The sequence below is a fragment of the Girardinichthys multiradiatus genome, chromosome 6, assembly GCF_021462225.1.
Source record: "Girardinichthys multiradiatus isolate DD_20200921_A chromosome 6, DD_fGirMul_XY1, whole genome shotgun sequence".
Classification (NCBI taxonomy): domain Eukaryota; kingdom Metazoa; phylum Chordata; class Actinopteri; order Cyprinodontiformes; family Goodeidae; genus Girardinichthys; species Girardinichthys multiradiatus.
This window is the reverse complement of record NC_061799.1, coordinates 27,169,874-27,193,841: the sequence shown is the minus strand read 5'-3', so window position 1 is coordinate 27,193,841 and position 23,968 is coordinate 27,169,874. Positions and strand designations below refer to the sequence as shown.

The window sequence follows — 23,968 nt, the reverse complement described above, 5'->3', positions numbered from 1 at the left end:
AGTAGGGTTCTAGCTCCATCTAGTGTCTCTTCACAGACATTACAACTTTAAAGGATGATCAGATCCCATTCATCAAAAATATTCCTCTACTTTCCCTAAAGTGGATTTGTGCACAATACTGTACCTGTGTGACATCGTTTTAACACAGGAAAACACATTTCATTTTTTTTTTATAATGCTAACGTTATTTGTATAAGTATAATAACCTCACATGTTCAGAATTAAGAGGACACATATTAGTGTTTTCATCAGCAGAGTTCGACCCACAGTCTGAAATATGTTGCCCGCTGTCCTTTTCAACATCTTCCTCGGACTGATCCAGATCGCTGTCTGTTTCTATAACAGGAAGGTCATCTAAAGACAGACAAAAAGAGAGATGTAGCTTTTCTCTTATATTGCGGTATCTTAAAATCTTTATCAGTAAACACAGATACCTTGGCTGTAATCAAGGAACAAAGGTTTATGCAGTAAGTCAGCTAGATAACAGAGAAAATTCTAGAAAAAGACTTGTAAACAGTGTTTAGTGCATAAAAAGATCATTAATTGGATTTAAATAAGCAAACAAGGAGACATTATACTTTTTCATTAGAAAATTCCTCCAGTGATCTACATGCTTTTAAATCAAGAAGCTATTTAACCATACCCAATGGAATGAATTGACTTTTGTTTCTTAAGCATTGTTTCTAAGAAATGTCCTATGGTAGTAGAGAATATGTTACACATTTAGAGAAGTCAAATAATTAGTTTTTATGATGAATACAAAGATGACTGCCGCACCTACAACTGGGTTGAACGGTCAAATAGATGTTTCAAATCGGGTTAAGGACAACAGAGGCCAAGCACAGAAAGAAGGGATACAAATGCATTTGTGGATTTTATGTGATCGACCAACACGAAGTCGTACAGAATTTTAAAACGATGTATAAGCAGCTCACCTCAATACTTTCCAGAAACATTTTTCGCTGTAATTACAGCCGCAAGTCTTTTGGCGTATGTGCCTACCAGCTTTGCACAAAAAGACACTTTAATTTATCCCCGTTCTTTTTTTACAAAATAGCTCAACTTCATTCGGATTGGGTGGAGAGCGTCTGAAGAGGAATTTTCAAGCATTACCACATATTTTAAATTGGATCAAGGTCTGGACTTTGAGCGAGCGATTTCAAACCAGGAATATGCGTTGATCTATACCGTTCCATTACAGCTCTAGCTAGTTGTTTGGGCTTATTGCCCTGTTGGAAGGGCAATAAGCCCGTGTTTTCCTCCAGTAGTTCTCCGTTCTTGATGAAAAAAAAAAGCATTCCCACAGCATGATGCGGCCACCACTATGATTCATTATGGTGATGGTATGTTCACAGTGGTTGGTTCCTCCCTGCACACCCACAAACCATTTTGCATAAAGCCCAAAAACCTTTCTATCTGTGCACTAATGTTTCTTATGAACCCCAGAGGCATAGACAGAGCCATTGCATTTATACTGAGATTAACACACTGAATAGGTGACTTCTGAAGGGCATTTATGGGTATCAGAGTAAAAGGGGATGAATATGCATGCAACACTTTCCAGACTTTGACTTATAAAACCATGTATTAATTTGGTTCCACTCAACAAATACGGACTACTGTGTGTTTTTTTTTTTGTTTTTTTTGTTTTTTGCATAACATCCAAATAAAATATGTTGAGGTTTGTAGTTATAGCATAAAAAAGAAAATAAAAAAATGGGGAATTTAACCCCATTAACGATATTCAGGGCGTTTTTAAGGAGGCTACACAGCCGTTCAACTCTCTGAACATCAATGAAAAATCTTTGAAAAAATACTTCATAATAACAAAAAATAAAATGACACTTTATTTTACCGAGATTGCATCTAGAGACTTTTGATATGGATATGTAGGTGCTTGGCGAAGCAACCACAATTGCCAAAGCTTCCTAAAGGGTTCGCTGCGCAGTTTGCCTGAGAATTCCGATGTTTTAAAATGGAAACGAAGGTTTCCAAAGCGTCTTCTAAACAGCACGCTCCAACAGTGTCAGCAATGTTGTAAATAGCCTTTCTAATAGAAAAATATGAAATGGTGTGTGATATAAATGTTATAGCAAGTGTTAAAGTGGCATTATGTTCAAATGAAAGGGAGGAGTTTGCATGTTGGACCACATCACAAGACAAAACATGGCTCTCGCTTAATGCTGTTGTGTTTTTTTTTTTTTATTGTTAAACTGGGGCAATAGGTAAGTCAGCAGGTGAGATGAGATAGAATGCTTTCTATAACCTCGGCCACACTTGAATGCTTAAGTTCAGAATTTAAATATAGCATGCTTTATAATCTTCATCAAATACTCCGGTTTTGTTTAAAACATAATAGTCATACACCTATGTTTAAAAATTTATAAAAGGCCTCGACCCATTAGGTCCAGGCACATCTTGTTCTTTACCTTTGTCAGTAGTGAGCATGCTCAGAGCAGTCGTGTAAGACTGAATCAGAGCGTCAGGTTTTCCTGGCCTTAGAGGTCGCAGTCTCTGTTGTGAAACAACCTTAGACTGATGCTGCACCTGATTCTCATCATCGGATGGTTCAGTTTCACTGGAACTCCACGCGATATCCACTGGGTCCTCATCATGGCTGGGAGCGCTGCTCTGCACTGAGAAGCCAAAAAGATGAAGAAGAGAATGATGACAGGGTTCAGAAAACACATCTGTTTGACGACCAATAAAATAGAAGAACAACTTTAAAAATCGACTTTTAGAATCAGGTAGGACACACAATCCATCACATTAGCAACTGCGTTCTCAATCAAAAAGAAGATAGTTTGGATCTGATCAGACCGAGACAAAGCGTTTAGTACTTTGAAGTGCACTCTGGTAAGAGCAAGAATGATGGAATACATCAAGATCTTTTTTCTTAGTTGCTAACTTAGTGAAATTGTATAAGTATGTCTAACCTAGAGGCACAAGTAATACTGTGGTTTGAATTAAAATTTTGTTTATTTTATGAAAAAGTAAGAAGCTATAACATATAAATTCTAAAATACTAACAAAATGTGTATTCTCTATGTTACCTAAAGCAGGCGTCTGAGCCAACTTCCTTATGACGGGCAGCTTCTTTCCTGATGACTGAACATTCTGCAACAAAAGCCAAAAGTATTACAATCACCAGGACAGTCTGGGCAATTGAATGCAAACAGGTGGAAAGTGCAGTTATGGGACATTTTATATAAATGGACAGGGGAAACATTCCTCACCAGGGTGTCCAAAAAACTGTCCCCGCACGTTGCCCAACTTCTGGCGGATGAAACTGATGTTGTTTCCCTCTCCCTTGTCTGAGGACCATTTTCATCCGGAAAGAAGAGGCACTTTGTGTCTTTGGAGTACCTTTTACGCTAAAAAAAAAAAAAAAAGATGGACAAAGAGATTAAAAGAAGATTGTTAACAATACAGATGTTTTTAATTGTTTACTTAATTAGTGCATTAAATTAATGGTCTATAGATTAATAACTAAAATAATAAAACTGTAGTTTGGTCACCACATGGATAGTAGGTAAACTCTCCTCATTTGTCAAGAGAAGCCGGATAACGTGGGTTACTAAAGCGAGTGAAGTTTAGCGTAACCTGGCTATCAAGCTAGTTAGCATCTTTCTTACCTTCCTAGAAGACATGGAAGCAAAGTATTGTAAAAATCCAGCTTAGTGATGTTGCCTTTGTGCCTGTCTTTAAGTAATGAGGTTTTTTAACCCATTCCTAACCCATTCTTGGTGTTTGTAGCCTGACAATTGTGCAGAAGAAGCTAAGAGAAAAAAATACTCGTAGCGTTAGCTCAACAGTAGATGGATGTTTCATTTTTTTTAGCAGCGTGTCCCGGAGGCGGGCGGGATCTTCGCGTGAGAGTTGCACAACCTGTTTAGTCATATAACCCCCTTACTGTACTCTACTTTAATTCATTCTTTTCTAGCTTAAAAATAAGATTCCATCAAATATATTTTTTTGTTTCTTCGATATCAATTTAGCACTACTTATATATTTCTGTGCATACTTATTTCACTATACACTAGCAGTTAAAAGATGGACTTTATTGATCTCACAATGGAGACATGAACTTGTTACAGCAGCTGAGTAACACATAAGTAGGGTGCAGATAGGAAAATGTGCAATCAAAGTAGAACAAGGTAAATGTGCAAAAACAAGTAGCAATAAAATAAAATAATATAAAGTAGCGTATGTACAAATGTACATGTAAAAATATAAATGTAATATCACTCTATAACCAGGACCTTAACGCAACAGCATGACTACACTAGGCTCTTTTCATCAGTTAATTCATAAATATCTCTGTGTGAACCCTAAAAACACTTAATACAACACATTAAGACTATGTTTTGCTACTTCTACTAACCGTTTCCTTTTGAGTTCACTCTAACCTAACCATTTTGAGTTTTCAAGTCTTGCCTTAAATCCTCAAATTGGTTTAGGTCCGGACTTTAACTGGGCCATTCTAACACGACTATGCTTTGATACAAACCATTCCTTGTAGCTCCTGCCGTGTTTAGATTTTTGTGTCCTGTTTGAAAGTGAACCTCCACCCAAGTCTTAAGTCTTTTGGGGGCTCCAATTGGTTTTCTTCCTGTATTGCCCCAGTATACAGGTCCTTCTCAAAATATTAGCATATTGTGATAAAGTTCATTATTTTCCATAATGTCATGATGAAAATTTAACATTCATATATTTTAGATTCATTGCACACTAACTGAAATATTTCAGGTCTTTTATTGTCTTAATACGGATGATTTTGGCATACAGCTCATGAAAACCCAAAATTCCTATCTCACAAAATTAGCATATTTCATCCGACCAACAAAAGAAAAGTGTTTTTAATACAAAAAACGTCAACCTTCAAATAATCATGTACAGTTATGCACTCAATACTTGGTCGGGAATCCTTTTGCAGAAATGACTGCTTCAATGGGGCGTGGCATGGAGGCAATCAGCCTGTGGCACTGCTGAGGTCTTATGGAGGCCCAGGATGCTTCGATAGCGGCCTTTAGCTCATCCAGAGTGTTGGGTCTTGAGTCTCTCAACGTTCTCTTCACAATATCCCACAGATTCTCTATGGGGTTCAGGTCAGGAGAGTTGGCAGGCCAATTGAGCACAGTGATACCATGGTCAGTAAACCATTTACCAGTGGTTTTGGCACTGTGAGCAGGTGCCAGGTCGTGCTGAAAAATGAAATCTTCATCTCCATAAAGCTTTTCAGCAGATGGAAGCATGAAGTGCTCCAAAATCTCCTGATAGCTAGCTGCATTGACCCTGCCCTTGATAAAACACAGTGGACCAACACCAGCAGCTGACACGGCACCCCAGACCATCACTGACTGTGGGTACTTGACACTGGACTTCTGGCATTTTGGCATTTCCTTCTCCCCAGTCTTCCTCCAGACTCTGGCACCTTGATTTCCGAATGACATGCAGAATTTGCTTTCATCCGAAAAAAGTACTTTGGACCACTGAGCAACAGTCTAGTGCTGCTTCTCTGTAGCCCAGGTCAGGCGCTTCTGCCGCTGTTTCTGGTTCAAAAGTGGCTTGACCTGGGGAATGCGGCACCTGTAGCCCATTTCCTGCACACGTCTGTGCACGGTGGCTCTGGATGTTTCTACTCCAGACTCAGTCCACTGCTTCTGCAGGTCCCCCAAGGTCTGGAATCAGCCCTTCTCCACAATCTTCCTCAGGGTCTGGTCACCTCTTCTCGTTGTGCAGCATTTTCTGCCACACTTTTTCCTTCCCACAGACTTCCCACTGAGGTGCCTTAATACAGCACTCTGGGAACAGCCTATTCGTTCAGAAATGTCTTTCTGTGTCTTACCCTCTTGCTTGAGGGTGTCAATAATGGCCTTCTGGACAGCAGTCAGGTCGGCAGTCTTACCCATGATTGGGGTTTTGAGTGATGAACCAGGCTGGGAGTTTTAAAGGCCTCAGGAATCTTTTGCAGGTGTTTAGAGTTAACTCGTTGATTCAGATGATTAGGTTCATAGCTCGTTTAGAGACCCTTTTAATGATATGCTAATTTTGTGAGATAGGAATTTTGGGTTTTCATGAGCTGTATGCCAAAATCATCTGTATTAAGACAATAAAAGACCTGAAATATTTCAGTTAGTGTGCAATGAATCTAAAATATATGAATGTTAAATTTTCATCATATTATGGAAAATAATGAACTTCATCACAATATGCTAATATTTTGAGAAGGACCTGTATAGCTCCATCCATCTTCCCATCAACGGGACCAGCTTCACCGTCCATGCTGAAGAAAAGCCTTACCACAGCATGATGCTGCCACCTCCATGTTTCATAGTGCTGATGGTAATTTAGGATGATGTGAAGAAAAAGGTTTTTGTCTCAAAATAATGCACTGATTTGTATAGGTCTGACATAAAATCTTAATAAAACATATAGACGTCTTTAGTTGACAAACAATATAACGTGGAAAGGTTTAGGGGTATCAATACATTTGCAAAGGAGTCTATCAAACAAATACATTAAATTAAGTTATTTTCGTTGCAAGTATTGCGGCTGTCACTTTCAATTTAAATTTACAGGACACCTCTTCTGTGGACTCAAAATGTAATTTTATTACAGCACATCCACTCGAATCGTAATATCTTTCAAATAGCAAGTTAAACATACAAAGGGGGACTTAACATATCGTTTTTTTTTTTTTATTAAATATGTAAAAAGCAGGTCAAGTTATTCACAAATAAAATGCAAACATGCAACACATTTTTGGGGGAATGCGTAACGAGTGGGACATGGAAGAAAAAAACCCATTTACCATTCATTAATTATTGACAGTACATGTTTACATTCCTTTTTCATTTACACAGTATTATATAACAAAAGCATTGTGGTGCGCTGCTCAGCTCAGCTCAATGTTAGTAAATGTAATATTAAGAAAAGGGTTCACAATGTACTTACTGGAATATAATGAGGCAACCTGCTCAGTGAACTGACTCATCTCTCTAAGACCTGTGGTTTAAAACGGAAAAACTCTAAAAATACAAACAGAGCACTGAGATTGAGAACCTAAAAAAAGGCTGCTTTCTCATAAGACTAGTCAGGTCTAGCTGTTCTGCTCCAATAACACATTGTTCAACACACTGATTATCTGAAATCTTGTAATTGGGAGGACAGCTTTCAAACAGTCACAAGTTGCCATTTTACTACATTTTATTCATACCTCCGTAACAGAATTGTCCTTCTTCATGAGGATGCAATGCAGATTTTTGCTCTATTTCTAAGGCTTAATAATAATAATAAATACGGTGAAGATCTATGGACAGATCGTCCAGAACAGAAGAGTCAATGTCAGTGCAACATATGGGAGGAGGTTAAATAAGAGCTACTATGAGCCCTTCCAGGGCTTTGCTTATTGCATTCTTGTGATTAATATTGATATACACAATGACACTGAATAAAACAATAATAATAATAATAATAAAAAAAGTGTTGAGTTTAACACTTGAAATGACAGATAACGGTTACCTGCCTAAAACTTCAGCATTTTTATTACACCTACTGCAGGAATTGAAACTACTTCCCACCCACACAGTCTTCTGTGATGGTCTGAGCTTGTCTGCTAGTGGAGGTCATGGCCATACACCTGCCACAGCATTTCACCGAAGAGTCACAAAAACACCAAACAGTGAGCAGAGATACAAAAACAAATTAAAACACCGGTGACGGTACGTTTTATCCAGAAGGTTGCTTCATGTGTTCATTCTTGAAGAGAACAGAAAACTAAACAGTGAGGAGAAATTTTAAAAAAATCCTTGACAGTTCTCACATAATAAAAAGAGGAGTTTTAACTGCGGTGAGGGATGATGGCAGTCAGTATTCATCTTGTTCTTCCTGCGGATCTTGTGATGTCCCCTCGTGGGCTTGCTGGTCCACTTCCTGCCCGTCACCCTCAGCCAGCTCCGCCCGATCCTAAAAGAAGATGCTGAAGCTGAGTGCCGATTTAACGCAAGTAATTACACACAAAAAGACTAAATGGACAATAACTTTTACCAGATTACTACTAAAAGAAATATCCTAAAAATAGATTCATACATATTTTTAATTTTAAGTTCCAGATTTTTCTGAACTCTGATTTTTAGAGCTATCTGTGCTTTTTAGCCCTTTTTAATGTAATAGTAAAAAAGGGTCACTGTGAATTTAGAGCAGATATCTCTGTTGTGCTCAGGCTTTAAATATGAAGCATGCAAAAACCACAGGATGTGAAGGGATGGATGGATACAGCTTTATACAATGGAATAAGGAATAAAGTCTTGGACTACAAATCATTTCTTGCCTTTTCTATTTTCTTTGTATGCATATGCAATTAAATATTGAACATGCTTTAAATAATTCCTCCCTTTTCAAAACTTTTTTCCAGACTGTGTTGGAATCATCTAAATATTCCATTAATTTAAATTCAGTGTAGTTTTATTTATATTCCACATTTTTCATTTCAAAATTCCATCTTTTCCAGTCTGAAATTTCTAGATTATTTTCCAGCGGTTCTTTAACCATTTAGACATTTACAGTAGGTAGAAAAGATTCACCTTGAACTGCTTTATTAGTAGTCTTATTTGTGGGTTCCCCAAAGCATAAAACAGCCCAGTTCTGGAAGCTGCTTTTTTGGGGATCTGGATTAATTTGGACTAACTCTGTCTGAAAGTCCATAACTTTTGTACTTGGACTAGAAACTACAAACTACAATTCTTGCTTTAAGGACATTGGTACCTTTATTTCATATGTAAAATCTCCAGAAAAGTAGATCTTTCAACGCAGCATTTTAGGTTCATTTCAACCTATATTTGAAGATGTCTATCATCCAAAAAGCGATAATGTGACCCTTTGTTGATTTTTAATGAAGTTTGCATTCAGTCAGTATTTTAAAAAACAGAACGCTGTTGGGTAAAATGCTAAAATAAAGGTGTAATGTGTCAAACTAAAGATAAATAATGTTATTTAAATATAAAACAATGCAAAACTGCACGTATTGATAAGCATTATTGGATTTTTGCCCTTTAAAAGTTGAAGACGAGAAACCTAGTCTGTAAAATCAATCATTTTTCCATACTCAATTTGGTTTTATCCATACTATTCCAGGTTGGGAAAGCATCCAAATAACATTCCATAATTTTCCAGACTTTTCAAGACTGTGTACAAACTCCGATACAACCTATTCATACCAAACAACATCTCAGAAAAAAGAAAGTTTTCCCTGGTAATGGAAATAAATTGTGTCGGACATTGAACCCGACCTGTTCCTCCGCGGCATAAAGCACCTCCATAAGCCGTTCGACAAACAGGCTGTTTTCTTCGCCCTGTTCCTGGCACAGCATTTCCACTTCCCGCAGTTTGCTGAAGTAGTAGTCCCGCTCTTTCTCAACCCCTTCCAGTGCCAGCTTTAATGTGTTCACCTGAAAACAAACAAAAACACCAAAATTGTTGAAGGAACCGTACACAGCTTTTCAATCAGAAAGCAAAAAAAAAATAGCAATCACAAGGTGAACGAAAGTTATACGGTCTACTTTGCAAAATTAAATATTAAGAGTTGCATAAACTGGATCAACTGTTTAAAAACTACGAAATATTCTGTTAGTGTTGCCTCTCCACAAATACTCGACCGGCATAAAGTTTAACTGCAGGTCATGGTGTGTCCATGGTGGTCTTAATGTATGAACTCATAAACTGAGGGTATGACAGAATGACCTTTCCTAAATGCCCACATGTCTAAAGCATCATGTATGTGCATTTAAAAAAAATGAATGCACTATAAAATAATATTTATCAGCTCAAGCGAGGAAGATAAACATCCTCTCAATTGTAAATGAAGAAGCTCAGCCCAATTTCAGAGGAGATGCCTTCTAGTGATTTGCTCTTGATGTGAAGATTGTAGAACAGAGATGTCGTATTTTTGTCAAGAAGTGAAAGAGCATTAGCCTTCGAATCGTACCCCTATATGTTAAACATAGAACACAGAGGGATTCAGTTCATTTGGAGACTTTAAAAATACCAGAAAAAAAAAGGACAAAGGTTTTAATTTTCAGAATTTCAACTAGCGAATCCCAACAAAGCCTGCTTCAATACTCTTTTGAGCAGCTTCCTCTTTATTTGTAAAAGGTAAATTATTCTTCAGCCTTCTTTTTTGGATGAACTGGGAAACATTGGGAGTAGAGGTGAAGGTTTACCTGCTCAGTTAGATGAGTGACCTGTGCTTCCAGTTCTTTCTCTCCTTTAGCAGGAGTTGATACAATCGCAGGTATCTTTTTGGCTGAAGAGGGTCTGGATGTTGGGGTTGAAGCCTTGGGGGTAGTAGAACTTAACCTCGAAGCTCCTGCAGCACATCAGCAAGTTTTTGTAACATTGACAGAAAATCAGAGAAGGTCAATTTTGATTTAAGAGACCTCAAGTCGACTTTTAGTCATTCTGCATCACTGAGGTTTGTAAAACAGTTTCTCATCGTTGTCAAACGCAGACAAAACAAAAAACAAAGAAGAAAATAGCGAAAAAGCTTTGGTAGGGACAGGGATGCTGGTTAGAGTTGATGGGGAGATAAATGGAGCTAAATACAGTGCAAACCTGGAGGAAAACCTGTTACAGGCAGAACTGACTGGGGCAGAGGTTCACCTAGAAGCAGGGCAATGACCCTAAGCATTTAGCCAGAGGTACAATAGAAAGGTTTAGATCATAGCATATTCATGTGTTAAAATGGACCAGTCAAAGAAGAAGAAGAAGAAGATTCGGCAAACATTTCAGTCTCTAGATGTACAAAGCTGGTAGAGAAATACCCTGAAAGACGTATAGCTGTACATGCAACGAAAGGTGGTTCTGTTAAGTATAGACTCTTGAGGGTTTAATTCAAATCCAAACCGTTTTAGATTTTTATTTGCAGAAAATTATGAAAACTGTTCACCATTTGCCTTCCACTTCCACAATAATGTGATACTATATGTTGATCTATCACATAAAATCCTACTACAATACACTGAAGGTTGTAGTTGTAACATGACCAAGTCAATAAAGGTTTAAGGGGTCCGAATAGCTACTCAGGATCAAATTATGAACCCAGCTCATCCGGTCAGCCACTCAGATTCCTCCATAGCTTGCTGACAGAAAGCTGATTTTACAGACACTTTTGGGTTTTTAAGATTATGATTAGACTGCTGGAGATAGGCACCAGCTTCCCCACGACCCACTATGGAATAAGCGGTAGAAAATGACTGACTGACTGATCTTATAATCAGAAACAAACAAAAAAAAGTTGAGATTGGAACAAAGTTTCCACAGTTTACATCGCTCTGGATTAAATGAAGAATATGGCCAAAAATCACAGGACTAAGGGACATGAACAGCCTTCGAGATGTGCATTTTCAAGTTACCTAAAATGATTTTATCAATTGTTGATTTGCTTTCATGTTGCAGCTGAAGCTTACCTGCAGTGGGGGAGCTGGCTGCATGGTGAGACTTCTTCGGCAGGTTGAAGATTTGCTCACCGGGATCAGGAGGGGGAATGGCATCCTGACCCTGCCTGGCTTCCAACGGGTCGTACTCTTTACCGTCATAGTTAGCGTCGAAGAACTTTTTAAACCACTGGATGAAATCCAGGTTGTCTTGAAATCTGCCTTTAACCAGTTTCTCCACTGGAATAATCTAAGAAGAAAAATAAAAAGTTGAGCATGTGTTAGAACAAGCGGACATCTGATAAGAACAAAGCAGCATTTAGGAGACCCACCTTGTCCACATTCATCCTTTTGAAGGAAGCCTGCAGCAGTTTGAAATTGTGAATGTACTCGTGCTCCAATTTAGCTTGAAATTTGACCTTTTTAAGACTGATGCAGCCAGGGAAGAGCAGATCCATGAACTGGCAATAAGCAGCTCCTGAAGAAGGTATAGAAATGTGACATTCTGTGAATTCCAAAATCATGGGTCAAGTTACAGTACATTTTTCATGCTATTTGAAAAAAAAATGAGGGGATCCCACATGATGTAGGTCAAATCTCATCTAAGCCTTGTTAGGAAGTACACAAGAAGTAATCAACCAATTAGTCTCCACCCTAAGAAAAGGCCTAGAGTGTATGTGTGTGTGCTTGCGAAGGCAGCGAATGATTGAAATTGGATTACTCTGCCTCAGTGGGACGAGGCAGCGGGCTTCGCGTTTATTTTTAGACAACTCTCTGCGAGAAAGAGGTGAGCATGTTTCAACAGGTTGCTTTTTTTGCTGCTATCTTAAACAGAAAATGATTTGAGACCCACCATGCATTACAAACCTGTAAAACATGCTTCCCATATCAAACAGCAGGACACATGCAGCAGGAGGACAGGAGGTGAAGATGAAGCAGCTTGTTCTCACCTGAGGAGAGCTGCTCTACTTTCGTGTAGTTTAGGCAGAGAATATCGTTAACCCAGGCAGTGATGTCATGCCTGCTCATAGTCTCCTGGGTTATTGAGGTAGAATATACGTTGACCGCCATCCCCCAGCTGAAACAGAAAGGATGGCAACACTCAAACAAAAGCAAACTGTGACAATTGTCTCATTTCCTCATAGAAACAGAAAACACGCCCTGAGAAAATACAGACTTGAGAAACCTGTAACTATTCGTTTAAAACAACTTTAACATATATTATGAATTTGCAGAGGATTTTTTAATGTTTTTGTGCTTTTTCTTACAGGAAATCCCAGGCTAATAGTTTTTTTGGCTGCTAGATGTGACAAGCACCAGCGTCCATTCGGGCATCAAGGACAGCCCGGTTACCAATGGTGGCGCATCCCGAGGTTTCTAAAAAGCCACACTTTCAAACCCCGAAAAATCCTCAATGATGTCACTCCTACGGTTTGAAGCTTTGAATGAGACGCCAGGGAAATGATAGGTGTTTTATCCTATCATTATATAGAGCTTAGTGTATTCCTGCTCTGCCCTCCCCCACCTGTTGCTGTAGACTGCTATTCAACTAGCTAAAACAAAGCTTTTTTTTTTCTTCACCATGCTTAAAATGACAATTCTGGCTGTATATGACAACTACAAAATTTAGTGAGTGTATCTATAAACTTGACTTCAATTTTTATCCAGTTCTATGGAGCATAGAGCAATGTACTGTTGCTGCACACTGCTCGTCAGCAAGCTGAAAAAGGCCACTACTCTTAATTAGATCCTACTCTATATTCTTATTGTAACACTGTAACCACTGTGATTTACTCCCGGTTATCATGAGAATCTCATGCCGACTCAATATGCATCACAGAAGCAAAGCAGCTGCAGCAAAAACTTATTTTTTTTTTTTAGAAAAACAAGCTTGGACTCACAAACCTTTCCACTAACCCCTGTGAAAACTTCTAATTTCAATAATCTTTTATTTATCAAAATAGTTATGTAGATACTACAATAATAAATTGGGTCGGGTTAAAATGAAATTGACAGCATGATAAAATAAAATGGTACGGTAGTAAACTGGTACAAAAAAATACTTTTAGAGCACTGAGTGCAGTTTCTATAGTTATAAACTGAAAGAAATGCACTTTAAAGTTGCTGCTCTGACATTTTATGTAAAAATTATTTTTAGAAATCAACAGAGAAAAGCTTTCTTTCCAGTAGCAGACTTATATTTTTCTACATGCCACCTAGTAGGTTTTTTTTTTTACTTACGCGAGACTAAATAACAATCTCCTTCCTAATCTGGTTGCAAAATGTACCATATGGGGCCACATCTCAGCCTGCAGAGCGAAAGGTTGCAATGAACCAACAACTTATCTGCAAACTCCAACTTTGATCCTTAATCTACAGATTAGGCAGTTAAACAAACTGTCCAAGTGATGCACAATCAGCACCTCGAAATTCAGCAGATAACTGAGAAACTAAAGAACGTGCTTTGAGCTGCTGAACTATGGATGAGTGACCCAAGCTTTGGATGCACAAAGTGACTTCCAAAGAGCTTCAGTGGTTCTACAGGTCCAAATACATCTCCAGGAGGGTTAGCCCATCCTAAAAAAATTTGTTCTGTTGTGATGATATTGCTGTCTGTCTCAATGTCTAATTTATCACACAAATGACACAAAAGTGTTGAATTGGGCTGATATTGAGGAGCTAGAAAGACAGAGGTATAATAAACAATGTGTTAATTCTCGCCAAACTATTTATTCACTGAATTTCTGATTTTAAAAAAAACAGATGGCATGCATTTCATAAAGCATCGTTTAATACATAAATATGGGCAACCAGTCTAAATCTATAACAGGGAAAAAACAATCTTGCTCAATATTTACTTTCAGTTTGCATTTTTACATCCTTTGAACATGATTTTTCCTCTCAGTATGTGTGTGTTAAAAATGGAGATTGGCAAAAACGGTCCGCTTCTGCTCTTTGATGAGTCATTTGATTTTATTTCTTTAGCTTCAGCTTCACAAACAACAGTAAAACTGTTAAATTTTACACAAATTGGAAATATTACTACAATTATTACTCCAATAATGTTGATAAAATCCCGACCAGTGCCTCTGCACTGAGAAATCTGCTGGTGACTAAAAAACAATCAATTGTAACTGCAGAGCTGTGTAACACCGACTGCTCTCCGAACAATCATGACAAAAAGGCATTTTTAAGGCTCTTGTATATTTAGAATAAATCAATAAATGATTTAGCAATCAAGCACACAGCAGTAAATCAGGGCTTTTAAAACAAATATTAACCCGGACACATCTGTCATCTATTTTGAAGGGATTGAACAACTTATTATATGGCACACTTCTACATTTTGAGGTGTGCAAAAGAAATAGTGTGTCACAACCTGCCTTATAATAGAGTAGATAGGATGTGCTTTAACTTTTTATCTGGGTATTATTTATGGATACCTCTGTGCCATGACCTGGTGGATTGTCAGCAATTAGTGCTGCTGGATCTCTCAGCATCACACATTTTGGTCAGTTTCTGTTAAATCATAGTTTTATTTTATTAGGAACATTCCATTGTTTATACAGTATAATTCTCTGAAAAGTAAAAAAAACTTGTATTTTGCTGTTCTTTATAGAGAAATTGGAACAGGCATGTCAGAGGTTTGCAAAATTTGATGGTCAGAAATCAACCAAAACAAAATCCCTGGTGCATATGAAGCCTTATCGGAAGGCTGAGTTATGCTAATTTAATATACTCCAACTATTGACAGTTTTGCATTTAAATCTCTGCTAATAACACTTTGTGCTTCATATGATCAGTCATCTCTTTTCTGCACATGGGCCCAAAATGTCTGTCCCAAAATCCCTGTGCAAGGAACCTTTTCATGGAGCGAGAAGACCGATGCATTAACACGACCCTCTGATCGTTTTCCAGTAGGTAATAACACATTAATACAGTGCTGATCTTTAATAATCATCCTCCACAAGCAGCGCATCAAGATACACGGCATAATAAGAAGCGTTAGAGGAGGAGAGGGTCCTCTCAGTGACTCTTTGAGGCCGAAGGAAGGACGGAAACTGGGCCAACCCATTTCATGTCAACAAAGCGGATGTATGCATCGCTGTTAGCATGCTTTGTTAGCCTTGCGGGGCTAACCAGGGCTGGACTGATACCTGAATCCTAACGCGAGGATTGCATGCGGTCAAAGAAAAACACCACATATCCTTTAATCCTAGCAGCAGAGACTGGTCGGCTGCTGCAGACTGTCATGTCATGGAGGGAATGTTCTAGCAGCAGCAGCTCCTCTCTGAATATCCGTTTGATTTAACACGTCGCCCTGTGTCAATACTCCCACAAAGAAAATGAATTAAAATGTTTCCGTGCCACTGCAGACTGAAACATTTATCCATCCGCTGCTACCTGCAGTGATTTTCTCGTGTGTTACGTCGCAGAAATCTGTGGTTTCAGGGTGATTTTAGAGTGATTTGCGCCACAGTCCCACTCTGGGCCAACAGGATTTGACACTGGGAGGAGGAGGAAAAAAAAAAAAAAAAAAAAATAGCGGATCGCTGCAAAGCAATAAGAGACGCCAGAGGAGGAGGCCAGAACCGAACATGGGTATCTGGTTTTGGTGCGCGTCTTTTTATTAGCTTTTTTTAACGGGACAAAATAAAAAGCGGTATTACACCGGTTTACCTGTAGGCGCGCTCTCCACGCACAGTATTTTTCCTGTAAGGAATGATGTTGGTTCCGTTGTCCTGCACGATGTCGTTGTTATTTTCTCCATTTGGGGAAAGGGCTTGGGTGGGACCGGGCATTTGGGTTTCTAAAATGTCGAACAGATACTCTGTTCTTGCTCTGTGGTCGGGTGGAAGGGAAAAAACGAGACAGCAGGAACGATGCAAAAGCTATGAAAGTGTCGCACCTCCAAAGCTCCCTGCTTCCGTCTGCTTATTCCTCACAAATCTCTGCCCCGATGATGACGGCGTCGCAACCTGTACCACGTGACCAACGGGGCTGGCTGCTATGGCAGCGCACCAGTGTTGAGATCAAAACTATTATTTTTTTATTTATGTTGATGACTTGCCATACAGGGCCATGTCAAAAAAAAAAAAAAAGTAAAACTCGTATAATATTAAAATTTATCACAAACAGTGATGTATTGCAAGCGTTTACTTATGTTCTTATTTTTTTTTGCAGCTTTAAAATCCTAAAAGAAAATTTGAAAACCATTTAAAGTTACTCCTGAGACATCTTTCTTATTTTTCCTTATTTTTACCTCCGTCTTCTTCCCTCACTGTTGGTTGGAGTAAGGGGAAGTCAGATTTAGCCTAAACCGGCTCAGTTATGGTTGAGGTGCAAACACACCCTCCATTTCTGCTACCTGTATGACCCCCTCTCTTTTCCAATGGTTATAATCAGTCTGACAGAGAGAGATATCCCAATCCTTGTGGTTTTTAGTATAACAATGACCATCAGTGGGACCCTTTGTGGGGTTCCTTGAGACGACATTGTTGTAAATAAGCGCCGTTTAACTAAATAATCTGAACTGAAACTACCTCTGTAGTTATGCTGCTATAGGCTTAGGCTGCTGGAGGACATAACGACCACTTTCACCCTCTTCGCTACATTCTCACACTACTCTCCAAATTTGCATTATTCGCTGTTATTTCAGCTTTTAAATTTGTTCTCTCTTTTCTCTTCCTAGAAGCTACACCTGGCCTGGCTCTGTGTCTACCTGTGACACCTTTCTGGAGAGGGGCATCGTCCGAGCTTCTGCTGGCAACAACTTAATGCTCAACCTCTACCGATGATCCACATGGCCCTGTCTTTCAGTGTTTAACCCTTTCTCTCTCCTAGACATGGCAATTGACTGAGCTTAACTGTAACCAACTCTATATGCTCTCTTTCAGACTCTGAAGATGGTAAACTTCATTAAGTATCCGACTAGAGAGGCTCTGATTTCAGATGTTCTTTGTCAGCTTACCTTGTTGTATCAGCAGAAATCACAACTGGAAGCTAAAAGATATTTTCAGTTACAGACTGACCATCTGATGACTCTTCAAAGGGAGAATGCTGCAAAGCTTGAGCTCTCAAAAGCTGAGGAGAGGATGGAGAAAGCGGAAGCAAAGTTAGTGGACCTGAAGGCAGATGAGTTCAAGAAAGCTTCATCCCAAAAGCAGGAACAGACCCCCACCTTTCAGGTACCGGATTTGCATTTTCACTCACAGCAGCTGCAGCATCCACAGCAGGGGGCAGACTCAGACAGCAGACATCCAGCACCTAGGTCAGAGTCTCCCCTTCGTAAATTTAGTCAAAGTGTTCAACTTACTTCCACAGACCTTAACAGAAGTTTTGGAAGTCAGACGATCTCCAGTGGTGTCCAGCCAAATCCCATTGCAGTGAACAACCACCAAGATGACTCAGCATGCACAAGTGGTCCAATTGGGTGGGAGGAGCACCCTTCTGGCCTGATCGGCACCCCTCTCCCTTCTGACTCTGTGTCGACCCCTAGGGGCCAGGAGAGACGCACGTGGCTCTCAGGTGACTCAATCCAACCTGACCCACCACCACTTGCACAAGTCCATTCATTAGAAAGCTCTCATTTAAATCATGAGAAAACTTGTTTTCTTCCACCATTTCATGAACCTAACCAGCAAGACTTCTCAGATGGACGTGGTCCACCTTGGGAGCATGGTGTCCGTTTCAAACAGCTTGAATCCCTTGCTAAAGACATAGAAGTTTTTGATTCAGGTAGCCAGGAGTCAAATATTGAGGCTTACCTGCTTGAGGATGAACATTGTTTTCTTGACTTGCGTTTTCCTTCTTACCGTGAAAAGCTGAGACTTATTTGGGAAACAACAGCTAAGAGTGTTCATGTGTTCATAAAAACTCTTCCTCTAGAAATTAGTGACAGCTATCCAGCTCTCTGCCAGACTCTTAGAGAAGAGTACTATGTTTACAGAGATGAAACTGCTGCCACTATTAATGCTTTGACAGTTTTGCAAAAACAGGACAAACCTCCAAGAGAATATTTCCACCATTTGAAGAGTGCTTATTTCCAGGGATGTTATGCTCCAGGCCTTGAAGAAGACCACACTTTTAAGTCTTTGTTTCTTCACAACCTCCACATTAGCGTGCAGAATGAAGTGACAATGCATTGCATAACAGAGAATCTCTCCATGCAGGAGATTTGTAGATATGCACAGCTTGTGTGGGAAACACGTGTTCGTTCAGACAGAGCAGGAAAAGGCAAAGTTAGAGTGTTAAACATTCAAACTGAGAACACGCCTAAGAAGAAGCGCAAAGTAACTTCCCAAGTGATGCAACAGAACCAGGGGGGTGGTAACTGGCGTCAGCCGAAAGACAAGCCGCCAGTTAAAAGACAAACACCTTTTCACAGTGCAACATCGAACTGTAAGGTTGGTGGTAAACAGTGGAGCCACTCCAAAGATGTCATCACAAACGAGGATTTTGAGATGATCTGAAGGTGTGTTATAACTTAGGTAACGACGTTCCTAAAAGACATGGTAAGCCGATGCAGTCCATAACCAACCCTGTAAAATCTATCAAACAAGGTATGAAGATGGTAAATAATTTCCAACACCCTATATTCTGTTTTAATCTTTTTCCTTTCTTATAGTTCTGAACTTGAGAAATTATTAAGGTTTTAAAAGCAGTATTTTTATGGTGTGAAAATTATTGCATGATTTTTGCTTAGTGTTTTTTTCCTTTAAACATTTTATTAGTGTTAGTCTGCCCAAACCTGCCTCACTCCTGTCCAAACATTAACCTCTGAACCAAAATGAAGTGTTGAACTCTGCCTACCAACAGGACCCCAGTGACTCTTTTCACATGGCTGAGGACGGATTGTTAGCCCCAAAGACTGTGGACTTCATCTCATTCTTGGGAACTAAAGGGGGGATGTTGGGACCCACAGCCATGAGTTACAACATGAAAGGCCAGTACAAACCTTCCTGGAACTTTCAAAATAAATTGCATTAACCTACTTCCGGCACAGCCAGGAAACGGGGTAACTGCGGACTTCCTGTGACATCACTGGCCAAATAAAAGCACCGCCTTTCCAACAAGCCGACTTCTTTTCACTGCTCCTCTGCGGGACCAGGATAGGGGAGGCCCAGCGTGCTAATGTCTCTTTGCTGGCAAAAAGACATAACTCTTCAACTGGATCCAAGAGTGTCATAAGATCACGCAATCATATGCACCAGTTAAGTACGAGTGAATAACTGTTTGTGTACCCAGTATTCATTCATAAAAAGGGGAAATTAAGGTATAAGCATTGCCTGACTTTCTCTCTGAGGCCTGCAGAAGCAAACGGTGGTCCAGAGAAGCCCCTGCAGAGACGCGGTCTCCCAGTCTGGAAGGAAGACAGCAGAGACCACATCACCGTGGTAACGGTGACATGCAGTGTGGTTGGCGGACACAACGAGCCGTCTTTCATCCACAGCTACGGAGGTTAGCTGGGAGCTAACAGTTTGTTGACTGTGGACGTTTCTTCAAACTTCGCTGCCTTGGACAACGTTCCTCACCACAGTTCATGAGGTTAAGTGTTTGGGCAGAAAAATGGAAAGTTTTAGATTGAAATGATCTAAACGATTTTCATTTTATGAAGTTTGGTTTTGCTTGTGTTGAATTCAGCTATCTTGGTTCTAGCAGAATATCTGCAGCACACAGGTTCAGTTTTGTGTTCTTTGTTTGTGTGTTTTAAAGTTAAGATAAAATTTATTTAAAGGGGTGATTTTAAACACAGAAGATTGATCATAACGCACCATCTGCGCTTATGCATTTTAACCTTTTTATTGACTGTATTTTTAAAGGTGTGGGTTTGATTCTGGTGCTAAGCTATCAGCTTCTTTCGTTAGCTCAACGGCTAACCGGTAAGAACACGTGCTTGTTGCTAAAGAGTATTTAACAGAAAGGTTTAGTTTTCAAGCTAGTGAATAAGTCCGTAAACATCATTTTACTAAATTTGATAACTAAGCAAACACCATTAAGCCCCATTTCTCCAGAAATATTTGGCTCTTTTCCAAAATACTCCCTTAACAATATTTCTTTAAATATTATTTTAATAAATAAAGGCAGTTAATTAGACACCGTTGAGAATTAGTCATCCAGAAGGTTGGTTTTATTCAGCAGATCATTCTTTAAAACATTATTTTAATAAAATAATATTTTATCTGATCTTGCATTGTGAATGGTTGTCTAAACGTTTGCTGATTATTGCCTAAGTTGGTTCCAAGACTAACTTAACTTCATTTCCAGATTCTTCAAGATAATCCTTGGTTCTCAAACATAAACATTGCATGGTAATGTTGCATCACTCTTTTTGGTCATGGTTTTCAAACATCTTTAATCAACTTGTTTATATTGTACATAGTCCATTAGTCTTCGTTATTTCTTAATTCTGCTTGGTAGTTTAGTTGGATTGTTTTAGCATAGTAAAGAGTTTGTTGATTGAAATATGTTTGACTTTGAGTTGATTTATTTTTGTTAATAAATTCTTGTATTTTAAGAAATTGTGTGAATTCATACCATATATGTGCAGAGTTTATGATGTTCAATAATGTCAGAGCTCGTCTCACACCTTTCTATTTTGTCCTAATACCATCGTCTTACTGTGCTGGTATTAACAGGACAACCCTTAACAGACCGAAACATTATTTAATTAAATATAAAATTATTAATATTAAATAATATTTTGATTCATAATCCCAACAACATGCACACCACACTTTTCAGATGTGTACATGTAAAATGTTCTGAAAACCATATAATGGTAAATGGCCTGCACTTGTATAGCGCCTTACAGTACATTCAGTCATCCAGCCATTCACACTGACAGTGGTAACCCACATTGTAGCTTCTGGTGCCCTTGGGCAGACTGACAAAAGCAGGGCTGCCATACAATCAGGGCCACTGGGCCCTCTGAGCACCATCAGCAGGCAAGACGGATGGAGTGTCTTGCTTAAGGACACAATCACTGAGAGGGACAGAGCCACCGAACCAACAACCTACCAGTTACAAGACAAAACCCTACCACCTGAGCCACCGTCGTCGAATATAATAGACTCTTCCTTCCACTTCATTGTTATGCTCTATATTGTGCCAGTCCATCACATGAAATCTCAAATTCACTGCAGTTTGTGGCTGAAACTTAACTGTGAAAAGGTTCAAGGGGCATAAATACTTCTTCAAGCAAGGCACTGGATTGTTCTCCAAAAGCTCAGAAAGCAAACAATGCCTAGAGCCTGACCGATGCTTTTCTCTTTATTTTGCAAGCTGTCAATTTAGATAGAGCTGGGCAACAGATTGTTACTGATCAGTTCAAGGCCGATGCTTTACAGAAACCATTAGGATTGTATTTTATGCTGATGCAATCAATCATCGCTGGGTTTTATAGTGCATGAGATAACTTCAGTCTGAGTTTTATCTTGTACAGTAAAATCGTAGGCAAATAGGCTTGTTACCTAGAATGGATTTGGTTGATGTAAGGCACTCAGTAGATGGTACTGATGTGTTGACTGGTGAGCTGTCCCATTAGACTCATCAGAGGACATTTAAAAAAATCATTGCAATGCCAAAAAGGGCTTCCAAAACTTTTCAAAACCCTTAGATTGTCACTGCTACAATACACGTATTATTAGTGTAGCACTGTTATTTATCAGGGGAAATGCAGAATACCCCTGCTAATTTACAGGGTTTTCATGCAGACGTGTCACCGAGCAGCTGAAGTCCATCTGTTGAGTGAACAACTGAACTACTGAAATTAGCGATGTTTAGAAAAGTCTAAACAATTCAGCCGGGAGAGCAAGAGTCTTCATCAAGCCATGGGTAATTTAAAGCGATAGTGGGATATTTTGTTTATCTAGGAGCCAAGTTACAGTATGCTAATGTTGCCTTCACTGTCAAATCAGTGATAGTCGACATATGCCCTGACCCTAACATCACCGTAAACTCCAGCTACGGTATAAGCGTATGACCACGCTACGGATTAAAAAAATCTGTCTCACAATGCGAATCAAAACGAACCGCAGATTTCTAGTTTTTCAACACAGCAAATCTTACTCACCGCTTTACTCCGATCCGCAGATTACAACGTGTTAAAAAAGAAAGCTGTTTTCCGGCTCTGCAGCCCCACCCTCAAACGCTTGTAAAACGAAGAACGCAGAGTTGGAAGCTGATTGAGCATCGTTTCATCGGCGTCGCAGTTGATTGGTCCGTAGATAACATCTGTTGTTAAATCAACCAATGGCGTCTTGATGCGTTGATCATTCACAATATACTGTTTTCTCGCTTACTCACTTAATACAAATATTCTTACATAAATATTTACCAAGCGGAAAACGTTTGGAGGGCAGATTTAAAATCAATACATTTTATAAATAAATTATACGTTTCAATTTAACGATCACAATAATAATAATTAAAAAAAAACTCTGTTTAACCAAAGCACTGTACAGGCAAAAAGAGATAGAGCTAATGAAAGACAACATCCAACAACCAATAAATAAATAAACAATGGTAAAGGATATGCCATACAAAGTAAGAATACGAATTATAAAATTAATAATAATTATGAACATTTAAAGAACAATGTGTGATTATTTATGTAAAGCACAATGTTAACAAAGCATCTTAATATAAAAACTACCAAAAGACAATCATTTGCAAGGACACATCATAAATAAATAAAATTAAAAGTATATCTATCAATAATAATAATTAATATTATTATTATTATTATGAAATGATAATGCATAATAACACAACAGATAAATCTGTTTTCTGCAGTTTGGAAGTAAAATAATGAAGCAGTTATTCGACTTATCTCAAATTAATTAATATCTATTACAGTAAGGTTTAAGCTGATCATAAGAATAATTTAATTTAAAAAAATTGCGTACATCTTTTCTTTAATCTTATCTAATTTTTAATACCTGTGAGTTTAGAATAGTGTTATTTTACATAAACTGATCATGAAAAAATAATCAAACAAGTACAAGCGCTTTCCTACAGTTACACATGCAGTACAAGGTCCAGTTTACTGCTATTTTCAGTAAACCATTGCAACAAATAACTTGTACTTCGAGAAAAAAAAACCCCGCAAAATTAGCCACTGAAACTGCACTTCTCCTATACCAGCACTGGGTGGCAGTATTGCACTTGAATATGATGAAGGAAAGTCTAAAGGTAAATTACTGTTTTGGCTGATTTCCAACTGACAAAGTGGAGAAAATGTGGAACAGTGAAACAATGCCACGCAGTGAAAGAGATAATGAAGTTATTTGGATAAGTATCTATGAGGTAAAAGAAAAAGAATTTGAGCTGACTGTGTTCAAATCTACAAATGATAATTATAACGCAAAAAAATGGTAATTGCATATTTTTTTACTGCCCAATTCAAGAGAATAAAAACTCCGTTATATTCACATAGCTATGAGATTCTGTTTCAGATGGCTGCATTTATGTTTCCTCGAATGGTGAGTCTCAGTGATGAATTATAGACAATAGGTTGAGGGTAGCCAATGGTG

General features: G+C 38.7%; 2 protein-coding genes across 3 annotated transcripts in view; both read right to left on the bottom strand.

Annotated features, from left to right (window-relative positions):
- spidr (scaffold protein involved in DNA repair) overlaps positions 1–3,831 on the bottom strand; it is a 58,459-nt gene extending 54,628 nt beyond the window's left edge. Inside the window, exons 1-5 of the mRNA XM_047367501.1 lie at positions 3,636–3,831; positions 3,237–3,374; positions 3,054–3,117; positions 2,430–2,636; positions 212–354 (exon numbers count right to left, since the gene is read on the bottom strand). Of these exons, the coding sequence (XP_047223457.1) occupies positions 212–354; positions 2,430–2,636; positions 3,054–3,117; positions 3,237–3,374; positions 3,636–3,650 (567 nt within the window). The 5' untranslated portion in view covers positions 3,651–3,831. The remainder of the gene's footprint in view (positions 1–211; positions 355–2,429; positions 2,637–3,053; positions 3,118–3,236; positions 3,375–3,635) is intronic.
- Positions 3,832–6,685: 2,854 nt separating this feature from the next.
- Positions 6,686–22,645, bottom strand: mapre2 (microtubule-associated protein, RP/EB family, member 2). Of its 2 annotated transcripts, none has more exons than XM_047369242.1 (7): positions 22,507–22,645; positions 12,383–12,510; positions 11,765–11,910; positions 11,466–11,682; positions 10,221–10,366; positions 9,291–9,449; positions 6,686–7,968 (listed from the first exon to the last, which is right to left on the bottom strand). In XM_047369242.1, the coding sequence occupies exons 2-7, from the start codon at positions 12,501–12,503 to the stop codon at positions 7,870–7,872; spliced, it is 888 nt and encodes a 295-aa protein (XP_047225198.1). In that variant the 5' UTR covers positions 12,504–12,510; positions 22,507–22,645; the 3' UTR covers positions 6,686–7,869. The 2 variants fall into 2 exon arrangements, with proteins under 2 accessions (XP_047225198.1, XP_047225197.1); XM_047369241.1 differs by lacking the exon at positions 22,507–22,645 and adding an exon at positions 16,113–16,399.
- Between the last annotated feature and the right edge of the window lie 1,323 nt (positions 22,646–23,968).